At 36.1% G+C, this 12,979-nt stretch overlaps 1 protein-coding gene across 1 annotated transcript; it reads left to right on the plus strand.

The window, feature by feature from the left end:
- The first annotated feature begins 11,241 nt into the window (after positions 1-11,241).
- On the plus strand, positions 11,242-11,506 carry LOC111518421 (60S ribosomal protein L39). Its single transcript, XM_023175054.2, has one exon. The coding sequence runs from the start codon at positions 11,279-11,281 to the stop codon at positions 11,432-11,434; it is 156 nt and encodes a 51-aa protein (XP_023030822.1). The 5' UTR covers positions 11,242-11,278; the 3' UTR covers positions 11,435-11,506.
- The last annotated feature ends 1,473 nt before the right edge of the window (positions 11,507-12,979 follow it).

A 12,979-nucleotide genomic window follows, 5' to 3' on the forward strand; every position in this document is an offset into this window, starting at 1 on the left:
GCAAATATTCAAAACACAAAACCAAAAAGGGGATAGATTTTGATTTCAATTCCAGTTCTCTAAAATAGTACACCTTTATGGAGGAAATTGGTACAAACTTCTGTGAATACCTATATATGTATATTTAGCCTTTAATAAGTCGATTCATATAAAATTTGTGAAATATTTAAGGGTAATTGGATTCTAGTATCTCAAGTAATTATACATACAACTGGAATAAATGGGGGCAACCGGCGCTAATAGGACCCAATTAAATTAACTTCAATAAAAAATTGATTTCGTTTATTGTTAAAGTTTGTAAAAACCTTTTATGGTGTCTTCTTTCTAACAATTAGATATACCAAATGTGTAAATTCCCATGTGCCGCGAATTGTACATCCAGAAAAAGGATCGAAAGACATTATTCAATTGCGAAATAATAAGTAGATGTTTTTAGCAATAATACAATGAATTATGTACATTTTTATCATCTAAATAAACTTACCAAATCGAAAGCAGATATTCTTAGGGATACCTAAAGTTGTTTACCTAGAATAGAAAAGGATATATATTCCGTATATAAATATAATTGATATAATTAATCAAAAAATTTAAAATATTTCAGGTCTTTTAAAATTGTTGTTTTTTAATGGATAAAAAGAAAATATATAAAAGTCCCGGTTCTTACTGGTTTCCAATCTTTAAATAAAGATTAGACCGCTGGTTAGTTAGACTTGTATTTGATATGGGAGTTGATTTTTGCCCCACCGTGCCTGGTACACATCTGCGTAGACCCAATGAATGTTGGTAGCTGGAAACTGTTTTGCATGATTGACTGTTTGACATAATGAAACGCATGCAGAAACAAGCGGAGCCAAAAGCTGGCAAGTAACCAGGTTTGACCGCCTCTCATCTATCCCTCCATCTTCCAAAATCCCCTCTTTGCTCTACCCCTTCATGATTTGTTGTTGCTGCTTCTAATCAAGTGCAATGTTGGCACTGCCAAGGCCTTAGATCAGGAGCATTCTCTCACATTGGAGCCATCGTTTCCATTCCGTATTGTGGTTGTGGGTCTAGCATTTCATTTTTCTTTTTTTGTTCCCCTTGTTTTTTGCTTCTTTATCAAACTTGCCCCAGAGTCCAGGACTGAGTACTCAGTTGCCAGTTGTATGCAGTTCTTGCTGTTGTTGTTGTTCTCTAATCAGTCATTGCACAGCATGGAACAGAAACTCAGTACCACTAGGTTGGTCGGTCAGCCATTGCAATATTCGACTTTTCTCTTTAAGTTTGTGGGGATGGGATGGGGTTAGGCTGGGGCTAATGAAAATGAAAATCTATGTCACTGTGCATAGTTTGCATATTGAACAGCCTAGAGGGTCAAATGGTTTGTGGGGAGTGGGAAGAAGGGCTAAGATGGAACTCGTTGAAACGACTGCCCACAGGCATTGTCAACACTTTTAGAATTTCCTTTTCTCTTCGAGTTGATTTCAAAGAGCACACAAATTAACTGCGACATACGGACAGGTAGATGGGCAGGTAATTGCTCGGGACATAAGACAAGACCAAGTCGATGCCATGCCATGCTTTGCAGGTGTGGGCCAAGTTACTTGACTTTAGTTCAAAGAGCTTTGCATATGACAAGATATACGAGCACAAATGCATAATGGTTTAAATATTTCATATGTGAAATTGGTCGAAATCTGTATACTCTTGATTTTGAATCCAGTAAGATATGTGAAAAAAACTTACAAACATTGATTAAGAATCCTCAACATATATTTTTAGACAACTGGTTGAAAAAGTTTAAGCAGTCTTCAGTTTATGGTTTTTTTTGGTTTAAAACATTTATTTAAATGCTGTCTTAATTTTACAATTATAAAAATAGAAATTTCTGATTATGGTTTCGACTTGTAATAAATATTATTTTGCGTTCTGATTTTATTTCTTATTTTGTTATACTATTACTGGAATTATATCTTAGTAATACAAATAGTTTTTATTGGATAAAGTTAACGCTTTTTTCTCTTAAACAAGTCTTCTTATATCATAGTTTACTTTTATTGGCGACAGTTTAAAATTAGGTCAAGGTGAATTCGTTTTTTCCTCAACTTTTCAGTTTCACCAGCGAATTAAAATATTTCACTAAGAAAATCTTTTCAAAATCAGGATGAAAGTTGGAACAAAAGTGAAATAAATTCTGATTTTTTTTAACAACTAAGTAAAATATATCGAGGATCTGTTCAATTCGTAGATTATAAGCAAACTTCATATTAAAGAAGATTAATAATTTGTATTAAAGTTCGATCTTAAGACGTCAAACATGAAAAAAAAAAGAAACAGCGCCAATAAAACCACTTCCTAAACAAAAAGGACGAAAAGTTAGCTATTGTTTTAGGATTATTATCAATAAGTCGATCCAAGATATAAAGGCATTATTTATCGGCATTATTATTATCGTGTAATAATTGCAAGGGCATTTGGTCTTCGGTAATGTGTGAATTTACACCATTTGATGTTAATATTGTGGGACTTCCAGTTTTTAGCTGAAAAACGTGCGAGAAGTGACTCCAGTGTGTGTGTGTGTGTGTGTGGGCTCAAAGAGTCAGTCGCAATCTCAGTGCCAGTGCCAGAAAGATGACAAGAGCGGAGCTATTAAAACAAACGCCCACCGTCAGTCAGTCGGCATGGATGACATGTATTTGGTTTGTGAAGTGATGAAAGTGTTTCACAATCAACAAAGACAACGCTAGCGGCACCATCACAGAGCCATAGAGTTGCTCTACGACACCCACGTTTATCTAGGACCACAGAGAGTGAGGGCGAGCACCCTACCAGGACCAAGACCAGGTCCTGGGACCAGGGCGTTACTAATTTGTGTCACATTTTCTTTCGTGTTTTTTTGCCGTCCCCTTCGACTGGAAATTTGCTACACTTGTTACACGGTTCACACGCCGCTCCTAGTCGAACATCTTCCGGCTTTGACTCCCGCATTGTCACTGTGTAGTTTTTCATCTATTCTTTGCTCTGGTCTTTTCTTTTTTGGCATTGATTTGGTCCTTTTTTTTGCGGTGGGTCGAAATCATCGATCGAGTGCCAGGGCTCATTCATCTTTCCAGAGACCGATGACAGTAGTCAAAAGAAGGAATGAAAGTTGTCTCTGGGCATTACTAATTGACAATTCGTTACGAAAATGTGTGAGTTTTAACAGTTAGACATGTTCTGAAGGCATTGCACACACTGTGTGGGCGACCACATATTAAGCAGAGTTCCACTAGCCTCCAGCTGAGGCTGAGTGAGAGAATAGGGAGCGTCATGCGGTCTGCTGTGACTGCGAAATCGGAGATGGCAGAAAAAAGTACAGTCAAGTACTTAATTCAGTCTGTGGAGGAAGTAGACTAAAGGACATACACATGTGTGTGAGTAAATCAAACACGGCGGCCGCCTATCAAAGGGAATCGCAAGAGATTTTTAACTTGAGGGTTATTGCTGATTTTTCGAGAGTGTTTTCCTGAGAAATTCGCAACCAATTGGGTGGTCTGTGGTTTTTAGGGATCTAGAAAATTCGCTAGTAAACTAATTTTATGTTTAGTAAAATGAAAACTTGTGACTCTCTCACAGTTGCAAATCAGTTAAATGTTAATCAATAGTTGCCTTTTGCTCGAGTTTCAATCGGTTTCAAGTGTATAACAATTCTGCAGCATAATTTAATATGCGGCTAACAAGCAGAGGATTGCCACAAACGCTTTTGGCCATGATTCGGCGCATGCCATTTAATCAGAGATATCAGCAACACCTGCCGCAATTGCAGTTTCAGTTGTTATATAGCTCCTGCAGCGGCAATATAACCAGATAGATAGATATACATACAAAGCTTCAAAACGCCTGCACTTCCTGTCTCGGATAACTTTAAGTGCTTGGACCCCTTCTCTGGCTATTAGAGTACTCTAGTTCAGTTTCTAACCACGTAACTTGAATGAAAATCGTTGCTGGAAGCATCAGCAACTGCATGACCAACTGCAACTTCAACTTTAACTGCAACACCAACTCCCATCTTCATGTCGAAGTTTTCGCTATTAAGTAGCCAACTATAGCCAGCTATAGAAGTAGCCAACTCCCTTCTGGTCATCAATTGTGAGCGGAAGTCGTATGTTTTGGTATTTGATTTTCCGTTTTCTCCCTCTTTCTCTCTCTCTGTCGTTGCATTTTGCAAGTGTGGAAATTATGAAAAATGGAGTGAATTCTACGAGTAACAAGAATTCCTTTCGGCCCTAGCCCTAGCCCCACATTGCTCCATGATAGGCGCCATTGAAGAGTTGCTCCATCAGGGGCATGTGTTGCAAGTGCTGCGCCGTCTAATTGATGAACATTTCCAGAGTTCAGTTCACATTCTCGTTCTCGGTCTTCTTTATTGTTATGTGTAGGCGTAGAAATATTATTTACAAACTGATTAATTGTTGTTTATTGGAAGTCATTGTCAGAGTTTCTGGCCACGGTTGATAAATGAACGATCTGTCTCAAATTCTCTCTCTCGCTCTGTGTGGCATCGACCTCATCGAGCCTGCCTCCCCCTCAAAGGTCAACTAATCAGCCAGCCACACACAGACACACACAACCCACTTTGTAAGGAGAATGCAGTCAATGCATTGGGGACTATGACTAAAGCCTCTCTAGTGAATACGACTGACAGAATGCTTTGTTACCAAACTGTCGCTCCAAACTGTCATTGGGTATTGGGCACAATGTGACTGACATTTCTAATTGATTTTTAAAACGCTTAGCTTTAGATTACAACACATTAGCAGCCACAGACACAGTCGTTCACAGACGGGAATGCACCACCTGGGTGTGGTTTTTCTGGTATGTGAGAGAGACACTCCAATTGTTACTCTAAGAAGTTGTATTTTTCACTAGATGTGTGTGTATATGTGTGTGTGTGGGTCCAAGGCGCCAATTTCCAACAACTTACTGATAGATTAAAATTTCAGAAGGCAATGTCAATATGAATTCTGCAAAACAAAGTCTGTTTAAATTACTTTAGTCTTAACGACATATAATTTCATTTTCATGGTCTTTAAGTATCGGCACCAATAATTTTAAAAACGTTTACTTTTAATTTCTTTTAAAGGCTTTTTGTTGATGAAATTTTACTTCTTGTCAAATCAAACCTTTTTGGTATTATTGTTGGATTTGTATATGAAATGGAGAAACCTTCAATCTGCAAAATACTACTTTTCTCTAAAAAAAATTTAAATATGAAAAATATTTACTTACTACCTCCACTTCACTTTGGTAAATATTATTGCCAAAAATTTGATTAACAAAGAACAACAAAGAGTTTTAGATATAAAAAATTTGTTTAAACAAATGCAATTTATAGAAACGTACGTCATTAAAGCTGATTGCTAAATATTTATCATTTATTAAACAATAAAATAAATTGCGAAATTTAATAAAAGTAATGTATTAAATATTGATCCATGCAATGTTAATGTCGTTCTTGTTCTTATATAAATAATTCGACGTTCAACATTTTTAGGATTTGAATAGCGTAAAAATTGTAATCCAGTAACTAATTCGCTAAGCTCATGTTTTCCTAAATACATTCTAACATATTTAAATAAAAAACTATCTAGAAATTCGTTTGCTCGTGTATAAAAGTTTCCCCAATTGATCAAATCGAAGTATTGAACCAAAAGTAAATCAAATCAAATGAAATCAATCAATTGGTTAACCACAAAGTGCTTTCGCTTGTTACTGCAACGCATCACCAAAAAGTTTTTCCATTTTCCACATAGTCAGTTGCCCCTACTACTAGAGTCCTACTAGAATTCATTGAGGAAAGTAAAATTTTGTAATAAAAATTAAAAATAAAATTCGATTTTATTGTCGACCACAAAATTGCAGTAGACCGACAGACGTCCAAGCCGACTGACTGACTGGGACAACAAACTTCTTGTAGGCACATTTCAATAAACGTAAAATTATTTTAAGGCCCTCATTAACATTATCGGTTTGATAATAATATGGCCCTTTGGAGCCTCAAAGATAACACAGAGTAATAGACAGAGAGAGAGAGAGAGAGAGAGGGGGAAAGAGAGAGCAAGAGAGCAACGTTACTTTCCTTAGATGCCCGTGGTGAGGTTCTTTTTTATTGACTTGAATTTAACGCCATTTGATGTGAGTTTGTCTTTTAATTAAAAGTAAAACCAGGTTAAGTATTGAGCAAAAGCGCAGCATGTGTTGGTTTTTTGACTCGATAATAAGTAGGTATCTAGGGAGAGTGACTGACTGAATTGAACTGAAAAGGGCGGCCAGGGCAGGGCGGGTCAGGGGAGCGGTTCCCCTGTCATTAAAAGAGCGTAAATCTCAAGCCTACATAGGGCCATCAAATAAAGTTCATTAGTCGAGAAAACACGAGTCGGCAAATCTCTGTGAAAGTGTTTTGTTAATTTGTAGCCTGAACTTTGATGGCTCAGATGTGTCTAACTTGGCTCTGAGGCCACCAGCGGCGGGCAATGTGTTTTTTTTTTGTCAGATGAAAAGGTAAATATTGTACTAGAGATAGTTTCAAAAGTGGGACTTTTATAATTTCTATAATTTTGAAGTTGACTTATAATTGAAAGTGTTTCAGATATATTAAACTTATTAAACTTTAATTAGAACAGTAAGGACAGAAATTGGTAATTAAGCTTGAGGTCGACTTTGTGCCAATCATTGGTAGAATTCATCCTAATACCTTCAACATTAATTTTTTTTTTTGGCCAAACACTGATGGCTTACAAAATGGTAAAAGTGCCTTATCTATCCATATAATGTAATCTACTTAATAAATGTATGCGTTTTTAAAGTAGTTCCCTGTATTTACAATGTTTGAAGGATAATTGGTTTGTAGTGCCTTTTATGGATATTTTACAGGATGTTCACATAGATTCAAAGCCTACCCAAATATTCGTTTTTTTATCTTTGTACAAAAACATTGAAAGGTTCTCTGCGTTGCCTGAGTCTGATTTCATGCACCAATTAACCGATCCCGAACCATATAAAAGGAAGAACTTTGCTTTATGAAAAAAAAAGGAATATTGCGTCTTAACATAAAATCCCATTCAATCTAGTGACAAAGACATTTATTCGCGAACTTTAAATAGTACAAAACATGTTAAGTTATTCAAGTTCCACTCTCCAAAAATGGTAAAGCCTTAAATCATTAGGCTCCTTTTGCTATTTTTATTACATTGTCCTTTTGGCTGATTACTTTTTATAAGAAATCTATGTATTTCGATCAACAATTGCAATGATTTTTGGGCCAAAAGCAGCTGCCAAATTATATGAAATTATTCTCGCTGTTTGGTTTTTCGCCTTTCTGCCAACTGGCCAAAAATGTACTTTCGTCTCGCTCAAAATCCAATTTGAAATGCATGTTGCACACACCGGAGACACCGGAGACCAGAGGACAGGAAAAATGCCAAGCGTGAAAATCCTTCTGGAGGCGCAATTTCCTTTGTGTGTTGGCTCTGTGTGTGTATTTTTTTTGTCTTTTGGGAAATTCAAGTGTGAAAATCACTTATGTGGAGGCATCTGCATTAAACAATGTCTCAAAAAAAGGAAAATGCAAGAAATTTACCTATGGGCTTGCAAAATTTGTTAATCGGATTAGGCGACAAGGCAGAGGAAAGGTGCAGCTCAGACAAAAAGGTTCACTTTGCCCTTTCACAAAAATGAAAACTACCGCAACCGCAAATGGTTAATCTGAAAAACTATCTTAATACCGCAAAAAAACAAAAAAAAAAATACAAATTTGTTGTAAAAATTGTTTTAATTATTTAGGTCAGCTAGCTGGCCAGCATTTATTGTTATGAAAGTCTTCGAGCCACACCTTAACCCATTCCGATCGAGCTCACTTTAGAAAAAAATAAAACTCCCCGTTGCGTTAATGATTCAAAGTGCTGAAATTATTTGCATTCACTTTTTTTCTTCACTTGTGGCCGCTTAATGAATTAATTCATTTTATTCACGAAAGTTCATAAATCACCACAAAACGCAGTGGCGCAGAGCTCGGGTCACCTATGGTATCCATTTCAATCTGCAGAAATGCAAAAATAACATCAACAACTTACATATATAGTAGAAAAAAAATAAAATACAAAATAAAAACTGAACTATTAAAATTAAGCAAAAATTAATTGCTTGCGTGCAAAAAAAGAAGTCAGGAAAAATATCAAAAGAAACAAAAAAACAAAAAACTCCCAAACAAAAAACTTGTTTTTCTTTTATGTAGTTTTTCTGCGCCGTTCGAAAAGAAGAAAAAAAAAGTTTGCTACTAATTGAAAATATATATCACATGCCGCCACGCATGTCGACCGATGTGGGACGTATGCAGATTGCAAACCCAGCACCCGAAACCCCACCCACCTCTCTGTATGACCCCGCCACCTACCACTTTTAGTTAGCACCATTTCATATTGGGAAAGTGGCTCAGCGGTGCAGCGGTTCAACGGCAATTGAAGCCACTGTGGGCGCCAAAAGAACTGCAAAAACTTTGAAAAATATAAAAAAATAATAACTGGTTAAAACTGCAATTCATTTGGTTAAAACAAAATTGCATGAACATGAAAATTATATACTAGTAAAGGCAATTAAGGGCACCATTCATTTATTTTCTTACACAAAATAAATAACAAAGACTTGTGTGAATTGAAGTCAAAAAGGCAAAGAAATAAGGGAGAATTTTTGGTTTCAATAAATAAATATTAATCATGTTAACTTGCTATGTGACCTTTAAAACTAATATAAGTACATAGTACTTAAGTTGAAAATAAGATATCTTTTACATCGAATCAGAACAAAACAGCGAATAAACTGGCAATATTCAATTGAACTTTGCCTAAACCAATATAAAACAAAAGGTAGTGAGTATAATTCTACATTTAAAAATATATGGTTTTTAATAAATAATTTAATAAAGTTTTGTTTTATGGTTCAATTTGTCTACAAAACCTAAAATTTTAAACTGATAAACAGAATATTGCATTATCACATTTTAAAGTTTCAAAAATAAAAACAATTACGACTACAATCGATTTCGATGTCTTCTGCTCTAGGATTTGTATTCTCATTTATAAAGAGGAGGTTTACCTTATATATATTCCTGGAAATTAAAAAGAAATTTTCTTCTAATCACTATCAAACTATTAGTTTCTACCTCTTCTTATACCTTGTTCTCTAGTTCTTGCAATTTATTCTTAAGATTCCCAAAGAAATAAAATTAGTGTAATATAATCTATCTGAGTTATCATATGTATAAAATCTATCTGTCCTATATATGTGAATACATATGATAACTTAGATAGATTAGTCTAAATCCAGATCAATAGAAACTCCACAGCTGAAAGCTTTTAGTTTTAGAAATTCGTCTAATCAATTAATAAAGAATTATGAAATGTTTACTCAATGCAATTCAGATTACGCCCATGTAAAGAGTATTTTAAAATTGCTCCTATGTTTGTAGCGAATAAAAGGAGACATTTCCGACCCCATAAACCATATATATTATCGATCACAAAAATGCTGAGTGGATGTAGCCATATCCGGCTGTAGGCATTAGGTTCACTTAGAAAGCACTGGTATTTATGCTTTTTATTGCCTGTAAAAATAAGTTTAAAATTATTAATAGCCCGCGCTAAAAGGGTATCTGAACATCGGCGCAACTTGATTCAGCTTCTTTCTCGTTTTTGTTTTTTTTGAATTAATAACTTTCTGACACATAAAATGAGGCCGTAGGAAATAATGAGCAAATGGACATTCATAGCCAATTAATCGATTATTAATGAATGGCAATATTCATAAAATATCAAGATTTTTGGAGTAGAACATTCATATTGCACCATCTGGAACGGATGCTGAAACAACTGATAAAGAGCTAATGGACTAGTTTTGTTTTATTGTTTTTAGCAGCAATTTCCTTGCGGCCAAACTCGAAATTTACGAGCACACAATTGTTAGAGATATGCAATATGATCAATTATAGTGGAAAAGAGCCTAGGAAAAATTGCAATTGGCAAAGTAAAACAAACATAAACTCGTATCTGGACCGCTTGTTTTGGTTTATTTCACTCATTTGTTGTGTGTTTGGGCGCGGTTCATGTGAGTAATACGCTGGCAACTGGGTAACTCATTCATTTGCGGTGTTGTGCCAGTTGATTAATCGCAGATAGTTGTTGCTAGTGGTGGCAAAATTGCAAAATTAGCCAGAGAGATAGCGAATTAAAGTCGGCTAGAGTTTGCCATAGTTTTCAACACCTACACACACACACACACGATGACGAGCGGGAGACGACCAGGGTAAAAGGAGTTGGAAAACAAAACAAAACAAACGCCATCAGCATCATGTGAAACAATTATGCAAATTTTGTGTGAGAAACAATGTAGAGAAATCATTACTTTGGACACAGATTAATTACGAGCTGCAAAATTTATCTAACAACAGTTGAAATTGAATCGAAATTGTAGAGGAGTGGGAGTGCAGAGTGTCGAGTGGGCGGTGATGCCTTGTTCTGTCACGCTAATGAGACAATTGCAATTGTTACCACAAAACTTTCCTCACACACTCCCAAAACTGTGACTTGACTGCGTTTGTTTGTTTTACCTCTTGTTCTGGCTGTCATTAAGATGCAGCTTAGTCTTTTACTCACCCCACCCACCCATCTCTTGTTGCAATGCATTGTATGTACGTATGTTGTTGTTGTCGCTGACATGGCCAGGCCCGACAGCAACATGTGAGAATGCAACTGCAACAAACACCTTGACGTGAGCCCCAACTGACCCAATTCTCAGCCTTCGAGGCATCAACAGAGCATTGTCAACGTTGTCGTAATGTGACATAAGGTGCAGACAATGTCAGGCTTCAACTTACGCTATACAACATAAAGTTTGATCAAATATAATTATGTGCATAGAAAGTGATTGATTTATAAGTGAAATTACTTTCATGCTCAAAACATTTAATTTAATGATGGTATTTATAATCTTTACATAAAAAGTTTTAATTAAACGAACTGCAATTAAATTGATAGTTTTCGTATGATCATGATATTTTTCTTCTTTCAAGGCAAATGTTAACTTCTACATTTTTTACACTCAACATTCAACTGAAGTTCAAACAAACTCTTTAATATTTTCGAACTATATTACGTGAAGTTTGGGAAATAGTTTCTCATTAAGAAATTTAAATAATTTCAAGACCCTTTACTTTAACAATTGTTCCTTTCTTTCCGGTGTGGTGCTTCAATTGGATTGCATTAAAATGGCCGCACACAAATCGTTCAGAATCAAGCAAAAGTTAGCTAAAAAGCTAAAGCAGAACAGATCTGTCCCGCAGTGGGTTCGCTTGCGTACTGGTAACACAATCAGATACAACGCCAAGCGTCGTCACTGGAGGCGCACCAAGTTGAAGTTGTAAGCGGTGGATGAAATCTTTTTCGACATGCTGGTATAAAACTTCCCATGAATATAAAATAAAAATGTTCTAAAAGTGAAAAAAAAAAAAAAAAAAAAAAACAAGATTCTCTCTATAAAGCTAAGTTCTTAACAAATATGTATAAAATGGGAATTACTAACTCATTTTAAGCCAAACAATTAAAAAACTTGCAGTGATTGCAAAACAAACTTCTGCTTAGGTTATTAAGTGTTCCAAGCCTCAGTAAGAAAGCCTCATTCTAAGGGATTAGCATAGATGATGTATAATCCAATATGGATTTCAGAGATTCAACGATCGAGGGTCCAAACATTCGATAATCTTTGGGAAAAAGCTCTTGCTCAAATATCAACATCCTAGACGGTTTGAAAATAATTCTAGAATAAAGAGCCTGGTAGGTTCAGAGTTTGTAATTTTAAAGCATTTTAAAAGTGGAAAGCTCCGTGAAGTGGAAAAAATCAGCAACAAATTAATCAAACTTATTGACAAGTTGTCAAAAGGAAACTCATATACAAATAGCACTCATGAAGGAGGCTCTTTTCAGAAGGAATTGACTAACTTTTTTATATATTCGCCATATTCACTCCTTGGACGAGCCATCATCAAGCTCCCATTTTGGTTGACTAGTGTTGTCATCATGAGATGGTTAATAATAAGCGCATTGAATGGACGACTACCTGTCTACATTTTGCATCTTAATTTGTTTAATGTGTTGCTGCTGTTAGGAGTGAGTTGCAGTTGCAGTTGCAGTGGCTGGATTCAGTTGATGTTGTTGCATTGGTTTTTATTTCATATTGCACTGTGGCCGCTCTGTCTGGCTTAGTTAGGAAGACTGTCATCATTATATATATATATATATATGTGTATAGTTTCTTTTTTCCAATATGCATTTAGCGTTTTTATGGACATGCGTGTCTTGTGGCTGACCAGCTGCCTAATCAGCATCTCATATTGTTGCCGATGTTCCTGCTGCATGTGGCACGCAATTGCTGACCATTGTTTGGTTTCGAGTATTGGATATTGGTTTTGGTTTTAGTTTTGTACCATATATGTATGTAGGTATATCCTTGGCCATTGAACTTGCTGTGTCTGGCATTCGTGACACTACAGAGAGTGGAATTGGAGGTTGGAAGTAGCAACAGTTGTTGTTAGGTTACATAGTCATCATCATGGGGCTATTGCTTGTTTATATTTCATAGACATTTTTTACGTTGAAGCCTTTGGTCAGCAATTGACGTCGCTTGATGTCTTAATTTTCTGGCTGCCGAGTTTGTTGCTGGTCTGTCCGACTTCTGCTAGCCGTGTCGCCGTCAAGTTGCCAAAGCACTTGAAACAAAGTTTATCTTCATCGTCTCCTCTAGGCCGTAGCTGCAACATCAGCTTCGTGTGTGTGCGTGCATCGACGCCTTTTACACACACACACACACACACACACACACATACATTCATACACACTTGACGGCGTCGTCTTGGGTCCCATCCATCGGTTTTTGGTTACCATTAATTGCAATTGCGTGTCTTCCAAGCTTC

This window comes from Drosophila willistoni, assembly GCF_018902025.1.
Source record: "Drosophila willistoni isolate 14030-0811.24 chromosome 2L unlocalized genomic scaffold, UCI_dwil_1.1 Seg168, whole genome shotgun sequence".
Taxonomy (NCBI): domain Eukaryota; kingdom Metazoa; phylum Arthropoda; class Insecta; order Diptera; family Drosophilidae; genus Drosophila; species Drosophila willistoni.

Bases quoted from the DNA above. Each gene is read 5' to 3' on its own strand.
- LOC111518421 (XM_023175054.2), top strand. From the start codon at position 11,279: ATGGCCGCACACAAATCGTTCAGAATCAAGCAAAAGTTAGCTAAAAAG.